Source organism: Canis lupus, chromosome 34 (assembly GCF_003254725.2).
Source record: "Canis lupus dingo isolate Sandy chromosome 34, ASM325472v2, whole genome shotgun sequence".
Classification (NCBI taxonomy): domain Eukaryota; kingdom Metazoa; phylum Chordata; class Mammalia; order Carnivora; family Canidae; genus Canis; species Canis lupus.
This window is the reverse complement of record NC_064276.1, coordinates 18,355,406-18,370,391: the sequence shown is the minus strand read 5'-3', so window position 1 is coordinate 18,370,391 and position 14,986 is coordinate 18,355,406. Positions and strand designations below refer to the sequence as shown.

The window sequence follows — 14,986 nt, the reverse complement described above, 5'->3', positions numbered from 1 at the left end:
TTCCCCAAACCTGCCCATCTGTTACAGGGGACCTAGTTTCTCAGTTGGGTGGTGGGTAAGAAAGGAAACATTAAAAAAAAAAAAAAAAAAAAAAAACCACAGCTTTTAACCTGAAGGTGGCAGCAACACAAAGTCATTTGAAAATGCCAGAGAATTAACTCTGAAGCTTGTAGGAACCAGCAGATAGGCTGTCAGACATGAGACATACCCACCTGGCGGGGATATGACCGCCCCCAGAAGTTCCCATAAAGCCTGTGCACGCTAGCAGAGGGACCGTGTGGAGTGGCAGGCATATGGGGACCTCTAGAGTCATAGGTGCGCACATGCACGTACCTGCTGTTTTCTTTATGCGGAAGCTCTTATCAAGGACTCAAAGCCAAGTTCTAGATATAATGAGTCACCTTTTATACCGAAGAATAGAACCCAATGGCTTACAGATTATTCCCCATATCCAGGAATGTAATCAGCATCCAAGGGCACACACACTGGCTTTGGATAAGCTAGGATACAATAAGAAGAGGGCAAACAGCCATCCTGAGCCCTTGGATCCCCTATTTGGTCATTTTAGAACCAGTCACTGAATTCTGTGTACCCCCCCATCTCCGCCCAGAGACTGTCAGCTGTCCACGAGCACTTGGCAACCCCACCTGGGTGTTCAGCACCCCGGGGCCAGGGCCTGGGCTGAGCCCCGGTGCAGTGTAGGCTGGTTGAGGCTGGGGAGGAGCGCCGGAGAGCAGGAAGGGGGGGCCATAGGGGACAGAGGAGCAGCAGGGTCGCTGTGGGACTGGAGAAAAACTAACAATTCGAAGGTAGAAGGAAGACTTGGAGGCGGGGGTGCAAACGAAGAGTGGGGCTCAGAACAACGCCTGATTAGAAAGGAGAGCTTACTCTGGTGAGTCAGAGGTGGTGTGGGCTCCTGGCTCGCCTGGAGAGTGTGTCCAGGAGGGATTTTCCTTCCTGGATGATGGCAGAGCCCGGGTCCTTGGAGCATGTGCAGGAACCTGCTGAGGGGAATTCCAGAATAAAAATTCAGCCCCAGGGGGGCTCCAGGAGTCGGGGCGCCCAGTGACTGTCCCCCACCCCCCAGGCTGAAGGAAAGGCGAGTAGCTCTCCCCTGTCCACTTCCTCCTGAACCACTCTCTCCCTTCCCAGGTGAATGAGCTGCAGAACTTAACCAGTGCAGAAGTCATCGTGCCTCGTGACCAAACGCCAGATGAAAATGAGGAAGTGATCGTCAGAATCATTGGGCATTTCTTTGCTAGCCAGGTACCTGTGCTGTGAGGGTGTGGTCTCTCCTACCAGTCACTTTCCAGCTCTCTAAGCTATTGGTAGCCTGTCAGGTAGTCACGGGCCCTGCACACAAACACACACACACACACACACACACCCCTGTGCCACCCCCCCACTCCTGCACCCCCCACCCCCCCACCCCCACAGGTGGACCTCCCCGTGCTCTTCAGGGACTGCCTACAGGGCAGGGACAACTGCTCCACCCCTTCTCACCTCGGCTCTCCCCAGGCCCTCCCCAGGCCCTCCCTAGGCTGCTAGAGGAGGTCAGGGCCGAGCCTAGCACTTGGAAGACAAACCCAGCACATCTCCAGCCCCCCGCAGGGCTAGAGCATTGCCCCCCTCCCTTTGCTGCCCCCTTAGGCCTCAGTCACAGCCTTCCCCTGCTGGGAACCACATACCAGCAAGGACCCACCCAGGGGTCCCCAGTCAGGCTCTGAGACCCTGAGCGGGGACCAGCATCGCAATGGGAAGGGTTCAGCTCGCTCACTGCAGGAGCCCACCTCCCCGTGCCATCCAGGCCGGGGCTCCTCCCTTTCAGTTGGGGACCTGTGACCCAGTGCCATGTGGCCTGGTTCTGTTCGAGGCCCTCGCGTGTTGGGTCTGGGGACAGAGCAGTCCCAGCCTCTGCGCCACCCCAGTGAGGGCCACCCAATCGCACAGTAAAGCTGCGCCCGAGTGCCCGGCGTGCTCTGTGCCGGAGGCGCCCTGCCCTCAGAGCGCCGGCCGCACCCCCTCTGCCTCCTGCGTCCCAGGCCTCCTGGACCCGAGCGCAGGTGTGGGGTGAGGGGCTCGCTCAGCTGCACAGGGCAGAGGGTCTGGGCCACTTCTCGGTTCCTCCGCACCCGTTTCCTGTCCATCCGGCATCACACTTCCATTCTTCCTAAAGGGCTCCAGGAGGGGGGTGCGGGGCAGCCCTGAGGGCCGAAGTGTGTGTAGTGGGAGGGGGTGCGGTCCAGCTCTGCGAGGCCCCCTGGCACTGGCTCCCTGGCTCTGCCTCCTGGCCTGCAAGTACACAGAAGCTTCTGGGGTCCCATGTCTTTCTCCCACAACCAGCTGCCTTGGGGTAGGGGTGGGGGGCATGGGGACCCTGCATTTTACTTCAGGCAGAAAAGGCCCCCAGAGTGAGGGCCTCGACAGGCAGATGACGCTTCTCTGAGCCTCCCGCTTCCTTCCCCCACGTCCCAGCCCCACCCTCCGGGCCCCACCGCTTGTCCTCAGAACCGGGTTCCTTTTTCTCCCCTGTCCCCTCCTCTCCCTTGCTGCAGACTGCCCAGCGCAAGATCAGGGAAATTGTACAACAGGTCAAGCAGCAGGAGCAGAAATATCCTCAGGGAGTCGCCTCACAGCGCAGCAAGTGAGGCTCCCAACAGGCACCAGCAAAACAACGGATGAATGTAGCCCTTCCAACACCTGACAGAATGAGACCAAACACAGCCAGCCAGCTCGGGAGCAAACCAAAGACCATCCTGAGGAATGAGAAGTCTGCGGAGGCGCCGGGGACTCTGCAGAGGCCCTGAGAATCCCCGGGGCCCGGAGGGAGGGGGGGGGTCAGCCCGGTCCCCGGCCGGCCTCCTGCCTCCCCCAGGGCCTCTGCAGGCTTCCCAGCCATCCACTGCACCATCCACTCGGATCTCTCCTTAACTCCCACCACGCTATCCCTTTTAGTTGAACTAACATAGGTGAACGTGTTCAAAGCAAAGCGAAATTCACACCCTTTTCTGTTTGTGGAAATTGTCTCTGTACATGTGTGTACATATTAGAAGGGGAAAGATGTTAAGATATGTGGCCTGTGGGTTACACAGGGTGCCTGCAGCGTTAATATATTTTAGAAATAATATATCAAATAACTCAACTAACTCCAAGTTTTAATCAATTAATTTTTTTTTCCTTTTAAAGAGAAAGCAGGCTTTTCTAGACTTTAAAGAATAAAGTCGTTCTTTGGGAGGTCTTAATGGTTTAGTAAGGAGCTTCGAGACCACCCACACAAAATTCACCCGAGGGAAATCTCGAAAGGACACTCACGGCAGTTCTGGATCACCTGTGTATGTCAACAGAAGGGATACCGTCTCTCTGAAGAGGAAACTGTCTCTCTTCATCCCTGTCTAGCTCACACACCCATTTCTCTTTGCTTCACAGGTTTTAAACTGGTTTTTTGCATACTGCTATATAATTCTCTGTCTCTCTCTGTTTATCTCTCCCCTGCCTTCTCTCCCTCCCCTCCTCTTCCATTCCCATTCTTTTCAATTCCCCCATCCCTCATCCCTCTGTCTCAATTCCCAGTATCTACGCACCCCCCAGGCAAAGCAGTGCTCTGAGTATCACATCACACAAAAGGAACAAAAGCGAAACACACAAACCAGCCTCAACTTACACTTGGTTACTCAAAAGAACAAGAGTCAATGGTACTTGTCCTAGCATTTTGGAAGAAGAAAACAGGAACCCATCAAACCAACCAACCAAACAAAGAAAGATTCCACAAAGAAAGAATGTATTTTGTCTTTTTACATTTTGGTGTATAAGCCATCAATATTCAGCGAAATGATTTCTTTCTTTTAAAAAAAAAAAATGTGGAGGAAAATAGCAATTTACACGAGGTCGTTGGCCCAGGGCGTTAAATTTACAGATTTTTTTAAACGAGAAAAACACACAAAAAAAAGCTACCTCAGGTGTTTTTTACCTCAGCACCTTGCTCTTGTGTTTCCCTTAGAGATTTTGTAAAACTGATAGTTGGAGCATTTTTTTATTTTTTTAATAAAAATGAGTTGGAAAAAAAATAAGATATCAACTGCCAGCCTGGAGAAGGTGACAGTCCAAGTGTGCAACAACTGTTCTGAATTGTCTTCCGCTAGCCAAGAACCTATATGGCCTTCTTTTGGACAAACCTTGAAAATGTTTATTTAAAAAAAAAAAAGATGACAAAGAAAAACAGAGAGAGAAAATATTGGAGATGTCCTGAATTTCAATAGGGTACGCGCCATTAGGGCTTTTTGCGCTAAAGGATGAACATGTACTGGTTTATGTGAACAAGCCATTTTACCACCAGACTGCAATGCCAGTTTCCTCTACTGCAAACAGTGTTCTGTGACAAAAACAAACAAAAACAAAAAAAATGAAATATATCCAGCTAACAAGATCCTGGTGTCTCGGTCTCTTATTTTACTAAGCATCGCCCATCCCAAAGTGTCGACAGAGTTTTCCAGCTCTGGGGGACTTAGGGAAGATGGGCAGCAGATAGAGTCAGGACTGGGAAGCCACCCTGAGGAGGCAGGCTTCTCCAGGAAGCTATCTGGGAGGAGCTCAACTAGGTCAGTGGTGCTCCACGCCTGGTCCCCAACTAGCAGCATCAGTATCACCTGGGCACTTGTTGGACATGCAGATTCTTGGGGTCCACCTTGAGTCAGAAATCCAGAGGGACCCCGCAGTCTGCTTCAGCAAGCCCTCTGGGTGATTCCTGAGTGTGGCAGAGTTTGACAGCCACGGAACTGGAGGGATGAACTGACAGCATATCGAGGTAGGTAAGACTAGCCCCTGTCTTTAAGGAACTTGAAGCCTGGCCTGGAAAGGTTTGGTTTTTTTGTGGGAGAATAAATAGGAGGGGCTAACACGGGTGGCAGTTCAAGGGAAGAGGTGCTCGTCCCTCCCCAGAAGCCCCGCTGTAAGTATCCCAGGAGATCGGAGAAGGCAGGGGCGGTGGGGAAGGGTGCTGAGCTGGACACTCCCACGGATGTGTGGTAAAAGGGTTGGACAGGAATGGGTCCATTTGTGAGCCCTTGTTCATAGACCTGTGGGGTCTACTGGAGACGGATGCTAAAAGTCCAAGCAATCAGAGGAATAACGAGGTGATACTTGATTGCCAGAGGTGACCAGTCAGGCTTTTTGGGGTGACCATTCATAGCACAGCAAGGACAGCTGGAATGGAAGTGATGGGATCACAGAGTAGCCACATTCCCCTTCTAACTCTCAGGCCTCCTAGTTACTTAAAATATCTTCCTCACTGATGTCCCATCCCCATTCCTGATTTCTCATAAGTCTGATTTCTTCTGTGATGAAACTTCTGAAGTTTCTGCAGGTAGATGCCAGCTGTTCCTCTGCCTGTGGTTGGCAATGAATACGGGCAGAGACAGACTACCCGTTCCTGTGGCCATTGTAAGTCCTGGTACCCCTCCCTCCTCTTCCCTTTAGGACTCCAGCCCACTGCCCTCTCCGTGACAAACACACCACAGCTTGATGGGCCGAGAGAAGCTGCAGGGCTCCTGGCAACCAGGGTTATTTCTGAAAGCTGTGCCCTGGGTTGAGGTGTCCTTGTCAAGATGAACAGAGAAACAGCACATCTTTAAAGGTAGGGCTTTAGACAGAGGCTCAAGGGCCTGGGAACCGTCTGTCAGGGTGCGAGCGAGAAGACACGACCCGAAAGTGCATTCTTAGCTCTGCTGCTCCCGATTCATTCCTTGGCCTCTGTTCTGGTGGCAGAGTCTGAGATTTCATTCCAGGTCCTAAACTGCCCATTTCCAGAGTGCCGGTCTCTGAAGTGTGGGAGAGAGGCGGGGGGGGGGGGGGGGGGGGGGGAAGCGCTACGATGATGCCTGGCCCGCCCTGGCACGGAGCACCAGGAAGTTGGCCCAGGGCAGCAGAAATGAAGGCAAGCCACATGGAGAGGCAGGAGACAGGAAGGAGACGGCGGGCTGGTTCCTAAGCAAAGCAGTCCTCCCCACAACCCATCCTCTGAGACCCCAAGTGCTGGATGGAGTCCTGCCCCCCCTCACTGTACACCAGAAGAGCCTCACATGTGTGCACTGGACTCCCATGAACCTGCCCATCATGTACGTGCTAACCCTGACTCTTCAAACTCTGCATCCATTTCTTCTGTGAGTCCCAGACTTCCTGTCTTGACAAGACATCCTGACATCCCAGAAAGTCCCAATTACATGACTTTATGCAAAATAGAGGACAGTTGCTAAATGGAGGCACAGGTCAACAACCAACGTTTTATTCATTAGCCTGCACTCAAAAAGCCCCTGTGTGTTCCCTTGGACCAAGCCCCTTGAAAACCCCATGACCTGTAGTGCTTCTGAAGATACTAACCTCTCCCTAGACTGGGCGAGTAGCCCCAAACATCCCTCCTGCCCTGGTTAATTTTCCCTCTAACTAGGTTCCTAGGTGTTCTGTCCCCCATGGAGTTCTAGCAAAGGATGACGGGTTGGTTGCAAATTAGCAGAGGGTTCCAACACAGAGGGAGAACTTAATATCATGAAAGACAGGAGAACCAAAAGAAGTCAGGGAGAAGGATTCAACAAACAATGGAAGGGGTTAGCTCAGAAGGCGTCTCGACAGGACAAGGGGGGTGGGAGGGAGGAGTCACTGACCTCTAAGGGGGTAACCTGGCACCTGTTAGGGTGAGAATGACTCTGAGCAGACGCAGAGGTGGGGTAGGTAGGTAGATGGGAAGAGTGGGAAAAGCATCTAGCCTCAACTGATTCCTGTGTCCCTGGGGAAGGGTGCGGGCAACGGAGGCCCCGGGCTAAGGGTTGTGAAGGAAGCCCACACTGCGTATTTAGAGACCAGCTCATTTACGTACACGCACCCAGATCCCAGAGCCCACTGGAGGCTTCTTTGGCCTGCGGCTACTGCGAATGTCTGGTGCCGTGGCTCGCACATTCCCTTGGCGTTTACAGTCCACTGTTGCTGCGGCCTGATTTCCTCTCTACATTCCCCTTCAAGGGCTGATGAACTGAAATTTAAGATTGCTACCATGTGCCTTAGCCCAGGGCAGGCCTGAAGGCCGGGACTGGGACTCTTGTACCTGAGCTCCCTTTTCTTTACTTGGGTCTCACTTCCTCATCAGGAACCTAATAGAAAACCCAGGCCCAGAAATTTTCTCCCCGCCTGTCTCTGCTCTAGCAGTGTCCCCTTGGAGAGCCACATCTCCTCTGTAAAATAAATGTGCAAGTACAACAAAGTCCCTCCAAGTAAAAAATGACTTCTGGTTTAGCAGCCTTCAGTGTTTCTTCTTATGGCTTGTTAAAGATCAAAAAAGATGAAAACGGGATGCCTGGCTGGCTCAGCGGTCGAGCAGCTGCCTTGGGGATCAAGTCCCGCATCGGGCTTCTTGTGGGGAGCCTCCTTCTCCCTCTGCCTATGTCTCTGTCTCTCTCATGAATAAATAAAATTTTTTAAAAAGCACCAAAAACAGTCAAAACTAACCACCCAAAAAGCAAGGGAAGTGGACAATAAGCTAAACGAAACTGGAATGGGAAAGCTTCAATGCGTGGCATGGTCTGGTTTCCTGGAACCACTTTTTAAAAAGATAGAAACATGCATAGTTGCCACCTCCACGATGTCCCCAGTATTTCCCCCCTTCCCGCTGCCGGGATGCAGGTGTGGAGGTGAGCACAGCGATGGAGCTGGAACAGCCGTCTTAATTGCAAAATGGAAGCCAAGTGTTTCAGGAAAGCTCCTGACAGGATCTGTGACAGTGCTACATCCCACTGCTGCGGCTCTGATTGGTACCAAAACTGTATCTTTTTAAAGATACTGTTACTTTATGTTCTTTGTTATAGCCCCAAGGCAGTACCTTAATATGACCAAACAAAAATAGAGATTCAGACCTAAATAGATTCTGGCATAGTTTTTTAGATAGAACTAAAGTTCTAATAGGATACAGACCCAAAAAAGTTATTTACAAAAGAAAATAACAAGCCAAAATCAAGTCAGTTTCAGATATATCTGCTCCACTACAGTGCCAGGTTTTAAGAAGAAAAAGGGCTATGACTTGAGAATTTTAATACCCAGTACAGTTATCTTTCAAGTGTGAAAAATTCAGAAAAATTCTGTTTGCAGGGACTCATATAAGAGAATTCCTATGTCTTTGAAAATAAGTATGCGAAAATGTTCCCAACTAAAATCTAAGGCCAAATAAAACTCATGTTAAAAAAAAAAAAAAAGACTAAAAGTAACCTTTGAAACCAATTAAGCTAGAAATGTTTAAATTGTTGTAAATCTGTACTTATAACTTAATTTAAAACTGAATTTAAATATCAAAATTACCCTTAAAGAGGAAGCAAAATAATAGTAATGATAAAACTCCCACACCGCATATTAACAGGCCAAATGTGTGAAATGGGGAAAGTGAGGGGAAGATGATAGGACAAAATTGATCGCTATGGCAGGGTGCTAGCTGCAGAACAAAAATCCCCGGTCTCCTCTTCCTAGGCAGCCACCCCCACTGTCTCCTGGTCTCCCTTCCCTTGCAGAACCACGGGAACACCTGACTGAGCACAAGATTGGGGCCACTCCTACCCCGCCCATTGAAAACCACCGACATTGGCTCCCCCACGGACTCCGAGCTGGCCAGACCTTAAGGATTGCAATGAGGGAGTTGACACCTTTTTCTGTAAACAGAGAATAAATATTTTAGGCTTTGCAGGTAAGACTGTGAGGTGATACACCATGATGCTACCCCAGAGGGAAATTTGGCAGATGACATATGCTAGATACTTGACCCAGCAGTTCCACTTCTAGGAATCTATGCAGGATAGGTTAGCAGAAATGGAGTGACATGCAAAAAAAAAAAACCAGTGCACGTGCATTGAAGCATTATTTGTAACAGAAAAAGATTGACAGCCTAAACATCATTGTGAGGGGACTGGTAATGAAGCCTGGGACCCAGAAACAGTGGATTATTATGAAGCCATAAAAAGAACTGAAGAATGAGGAGTAACTTATTTATCTAGAGTAAATTGTCTTAGAGCACACGTGGTGGTGGGGGGCAGATGGAGAAGCAGACTCCCCACTGAGTGGGCAGCCTAACATGGGGCTCGATCCCAGGACCCCAAGATCACAACACAGTTGTGATTATAGTTAAATCACAGTTAAATGTCTGAGCTGAAGTCAGACATTTAACTGAGTCACCCAGGTGCCCCTAGAATAAATTGAGTTCTTTTTAAAAAACCAAATATATTATCTTTACTATTGTAGAAAAGGAAAGAAATATGAATACTTATCTTTTCAAAAAAGATTAAAAAGCTAACAAGTTACCTAGATAGGGAAAGAGAACAGGGTGAGGCAAGGAAACTGAATGTATCTTGTTGCATCGTTTTACCCTTGGACTAATGTTTATGTTTTACATAATTAAAAAACAAAGCAAAAAGCAAATCCCTAAACACCAAGAACAAATGAATCCAAGTGTGTATCAAGTTGATGCCATAATTACTGGGGGAAAAAACTAAGTGATTTTAAGAGAGTATTTTCACTGTGAATCTCCAGTGGGATATGGTCTAAAAATAAAAAGAATTGCAAAGAAATCTTAAATTATTGGTCTTGTTAGTATTGATACTGTGAAATTATTTAAAGTATACTGTGGGGTAAAACAAATAATCATGGTTTGTTTTTTTTTTATTTTTTTTTTTATTTTTATTTATTTAAGAGAGAGAGAGAGAGAGGCAGAGACACAGGCAGAGGGAGAAGCAGGTTCCATGCACCGGGAGCCCGACGTGGGATTCGATCCCGGGTCTCCAGGATCACGCCCTGGGCCAAAGGCAGGCGCCAAACCGCTGCGCCACCCAGGGATCCCAAATAATCATGTTGATGTTGTTAGCAACCCAGGTTTTCAAGATTATAATATAAAATCAAGAAAATCCTTAGACTCTTACATTGGAATTGGAAATCAGTAAAACATTTTTTCCCTGTGAAGAAAGTATTTTTTAGTCTGTTGCAAAGACCCAGAAGCACCAATAAGCCAGGAGTAATCAGCATTCATAGTGCCCACATTCTGGTCTCCACAGTTTCTCACTAAGAGACCTCCTTCAGTAAGGGGCCAGTGTCCGGTGGGGCGCAGCTGTGTCACACGAGCCTTTACCATCCCGGTTAAGCAAGAAAGCTATCACAATCCACCCTGTGGGGGATCCCTGGGTGGCTCAGCGGTTTAGCACCTGCCTTCGGCCCAGGGTGTGATCCTGGGGTCCTGGGATTGAGTTCCACATTGGGCTCCCTGCATGGAGCCTGCTTCTCCCTCTGCCTGTGTCTCTGCCTCTCTCTGTGTGTCTCTCATGGATAAATAAATAAAATCTTAAAAAACAAAACAAAACAAAAAAAAAAAACGCACCATCTTGTAATCTTGTACCTCCTACTGAGATAATGGGTCATCAGATCTAAAACCAAGAGGAGAAAGATGGATGGGAAGCCTTACAGCCTGAACCACTGCTCAATCCTAGGGCCGCTAAGTGGGACCACCAGATCCAACACCATAGGGACCTCAGTGAAGTGTCCTTACCTACCTCCACCTGAATCCAGTCCAGCCGCTAGATTAAACTTACCCAGTTTTTTTTTTTTTAAGATTTTATTTATTTATTCATGAGAGACACACAGGCAGAGACAAGCAGAGAGAGAAGCAGGCTCCACGCAGGGAGCCCCATGTGGAACTCCATCCTGGATCCCAGGATCATGCCCTGAGCCAAAGATAGACAGCCGCTGAGCCACCGAGGCGTCTCTAAACTTACCCAGTTCATAGAAAATACAAGGGCTGGCGGAAAATGGTTAAGCACTGCCAAGGAGCTGTAAGCCAAATCTGGCACGGGGGACGTTGCACAGGAAAACACAAGTTTCTTTACTGTAATAGTATAAGGAGGGAGACTGCTGTTGGGTGCGAGTCTCCAGAGCGCTGTGATCGTCAAAGGCAACATGTACATCAAATCAGATTTCTTATTTGGAGCCTGCACTAGACTTCTGAGGCCGCTGTAGCGCCTGCCAGATCTGATGGGTTAAAGCAGAAATTTGTTATCTCTGAGTTCCAGAGCTGGGGCCGAAAGTCCAAAAGCCAGGTGTCAGCAGGGCCTTTTCCCTGAGGCTCTTCCAGCTTTGGTGGCTCCAGGCTTCCGTGGCTCATGGTAGCATCACCTCAGGCTGTTTCCATATCTCATTTTTTAGCTCTTTTTTTTTTTTTATAAACTCCAAAAACAAGTTTATAAAGTAGAAAGTAACAGCCTGTCCAGACCATTATTAACAGTTGGTATCTTTTTCCAGATTTTGCTTTAGAGATGTGTGAACAGATTTTTTTCCCCCCACAAAGATGAGTATAAAATATAAACACTGCTTAGGCCCATTTTGACACCTCCTCCTCTTCTGTCTTAAAACTCAGTCTCTCTTATACGGCCTGTGATTGCATTTGAGCCCACCCAGATGATCCAAGATAAATTCCTTTCTCAAGACCTTTAACTTAATCATCATTTGTCATGGAGGGTAATAATACAGGTTCCAAGAATTAGGATATGGACCTATCATTTTGAGGGCCACCATTCAGCCCACTATATATCCTGATTAGAAAAATATAAGGAAAAATATATATATAAGGGACACCTGGGTGGCTAAGCTGTTGAGTCTCTGCCTTTGGCTCAGGGCGTGATCCTGGTCTGGGGATTGAGTCCCATATCAGGCTCTCTGGAAGGAGCCTGCTTCTCCCTCGATCTCTCTGCCCTCTCTCTGTGTAACTCATGAATAAATAAAATCTTAAAAAAAATGATTAAATGAACAAGAAAATTTGAATATGAACCATTAGATATTAGCAAATGTTTATTAGATGTGAAAATGATACAGGTTTGTTTTTTTTTTAATATTGGTTAGGGAGACATTCTTAAATATTTAGGTAGAACAACATGTGAGGGGTTAGCCACATTTTAGTAATTCCTAAAAGGGGATGATGACTATGTAGGTCTTAGGATTTCCATAATAAGTTTTTTGCAAAGCAGCTGAAAAAAAGATAAAATTGTCCACTAAAATAGCAAATGTTGCAGAATGAACTTATCCAAAAGAGCTACACATGAAAAATATTTTAAGACTGAAATCAGTGGAGGGGCTTAGTTGGTTGGGCATTTGCCCTCGGCTCAGGTCATGATCCTTGGGTCCCTGGGATCAAGCACCATGTCTGTCTTCCTGCTCAGCAGAGAGTCTACTTCTCCCTCTGCCCTTCTCCCTACTGGTGACCTCCCCCCACCCCACCTGCTTACTCAAATAAATATGATCTTTAAATTAAAAAAAACAAAAACAAAAACAAGGGCACCTGGGTGGCTCAGTGGTTGAGTGTCTGCCTTTAGCTCCGTGCATGATCCCAGGGTCCTGGGATCAAGTCCTGCATCGGGCTCCCTGCAGGGAGCCTGCTTCTCCCTCTGCCTGGGTCTCTGCCTCTGTCTCTCATGAATAAATACATTCTTAAAAGAAAAATAAACCAAATCAATAGAGATACAGCTCATCATCCTGTGCCAAAAGAAATAAGTCAAAATACCAATAGGTGATTTTTTCCCCTAATTTGTTTTTAATATATCTAACTTAATTTTTTTCAATATATCTAACTTTAAGAAATTCTAATTGAGAATTTCTCCTAAGAGAATAACCCAAACATGGTACAAGATGGTACGGGCAAGAACACTGAATGTAATAAATTATAGCCATATTCTAGAACACTATGCAGCAACTAAATAATGTCAATATTTATTGACATGAAGAGATGTTTGAGATAAACTAAGTAGAAAAGGGGTTATATAGCCATATAGAGTATGATTCCATATTTGTTGATAACAAAAAAATACACATGTGTGAACCAGTACAATTCACATACCTCTTTATACATATAAGAAGGGGCATATAACAAAGGCCAGGATAGATACCAAAATGTTAATGTTCAGTTAACTAGGAATGATGAGTTTGCAGAATTCTTATTCTTTACCTTTTATCAGCATTTCGCCTTTGTACTATAAACACCTATTACTGATACAATTAGAGAAAAATATAAGCATGACTACAGGCTTGATGACCACCTTATGCCCTGAAGGAGGGTGGTGTGTGTGCTGCGGGCTGGCGGCGGCGCGCTCCCTCCATGTAGATTTGAAGTACATTCTTCTAAGAACTGTGTTACTTCTCTTGGCACTTTCCAAAGTGTGTTCCCTAGAACAGCGCCACAGGTGACACAGAAAGAAGGGTTCAGTGTCCAAGTTTTCAGAAACGCGAGGCTCAGACGTTAATCTGTTATAATGTGTGCCATGCATCCCACGAGGAAAAGACAAAGGACACACGTATTCATCGGACCATTTTTATATCCTGCATAGACTAGGAATATATGTACTTAATACATTTTAGAAATACCAACACACAAGCCTGAAGAACAAGGACTGTTTACATATTTTCATTGAGGGTCTGAAAGCTTCCGGCCCATTTTCCTAGATTTAGATTGATTCATCTCTCTGGGGGCATCACAATGCCAGATTTCAGGTTGTACTACAAAGCTGTGGTCATCAAGACAGTGTGGTACTGGCACAAAAACAGACGCATAGATCAGTGGAACAGAATAGAGAATCCAGAAGTGGACCCTGAACTTTATGGGCAACTAATATTCGATAAAGGAGGAAAGACTATCCATTGGAAGAAAGACAGTCTCTTCAATAAATGGTGCTGGGAAAATTGGACATCCACATGCAGAAGAATGAAACTAGACCACTCTCTTTCACCATACACAAAGATAAACTCAAAATGGATGAAAGATCTAAATGTGAGACAAGATTCCATCAAAATCCTAGAGAAGAACACAGGCAACACCCTTTTTGAACTCGGCCATAGTAACTTCTTGCAAGATACATCCACGAAGGCAAAAGAAACAAAAGCAAAAATGAACTATTGGGACTTCATCAAGATAAGAAGCTTTTGCACAGCAAAGGATACAGTCAACAAAACTCAAAGACAACCTACAGAATGGGAGAAGATATTTGCAAATGACATATCAGATAAAGGGCTAGTTTCCAAGATCTATAAAGAACTTTTTAAACTCAACACCAAAGAAACAAACAATCCAATCATGAAATGGGCAAAAGACATGAACAGAAATCTCACAGAAGAAGACATAGACATGGCCAACATGCACATGAGAAAATGCTCTGCATCACTTGCCATCAGGGAAATACAAATCAAAACCACAATGAGATACCACCTCACACCAGTGAGAATGGGAAAAATTAACAAGGCAGGAAACCACAAATGTTGGAGAGGATGTGGAGAAAAGGGAACCCTCCTACACTGTTGGTGGGAATGTGAACTGGTGCAGCCACTGTGGAAAACTGTGTGGAGGTTCCTCAAACAGTTAAAAATATACCTGCCCTACGACCCAGCAATTGCACTGTTGGGGATTTACCCCAAAGATACAAATGCAATGAAACGCTGGGACACCTGCACCCCGATGTTTCTAGCAGCAATGGCCACGATAGCCAAACTGTGGAAGGAGCCTCGGTGTCCAACGAAAGATGAATGGATAAAGAAGATGTGGTTTATGTATACAATGGAATATTACTCAGCTATTAGAAATGACAAATACCCACCATTTGCTTCAACGTGGATGGAACTGGAGGGTATTATGCTGAGTGAAGTAAGTCAGTCAGAAAAGGACAAACATTATATGTTCTCATTCATTTGGGGAATATAAATAATAGTGAAAGGGAAAATAAGGGAAGGGAGAAGAAATGTGTGGGAAATATCAGAAAGGGAGACAGAACATAAAGACTGCTAACTCTGGGAAACGAACTAGGGGTGGTAGAAGGGGAGGAGGGCGGGGGGTGGGAGTGAATGGGTGACGGGCACTGGGTGTTATTCTGTATGTTAGTAAATTGAACACCAATAGATTGATTCATCTCAAAACAGTCCCACATTTATATGTTTTTGGTCT

At 46.7% G+C, this 14,986-nt stretch overlaps 2 protein-coding genes across 7 annotated transcripts in view; one reads left to right on the top strand and one right to left on the bottom strand.

Annotated features, from left to right (window-relative positions):
* The window catches only part of IGF2BP2 (insulin like growth factor 2 mRNA binding protein 2), a 155,061-nt gene extending 150,638 nt beyond the window's left edge, over positions 1 to 4,423 (top strand). For 4 of the 6 annotated variants that reach the window (XM_025451412.3, XM_025451414.3, XM_049105740.1 and 1 more), the window contains 2 exons: positions 1,153 to 1,266; positions 3,571 to 4,423. In XM_025451412.3, coding sequence (XP_025307197.1) covers positions 1,153 to 1,266; positions 3,571 to 3,705 — 249 coding nt within the window. In that variant the 3' untranslated portion in view covers positions 3,706 to 4,423. Of the gene's footprint in view, positions 1 to 1,152; positions 1,267 to 2,555 lie in introns of all 6 variants that reach the window. The other 2 variants (XM_025451415.3, XM_025451413.3) reach the window with 1 other exon arrangement.
* Positions 1 to 14,986, bottom strand: part of MAP3K13 (mitogen-activated protein kinase kinase kinase 13) — a 430,364-nt gene that overhangs the window by 135,329 nt on the left and 280,049 nt on the right. The window lies entirely within an intron of this gene.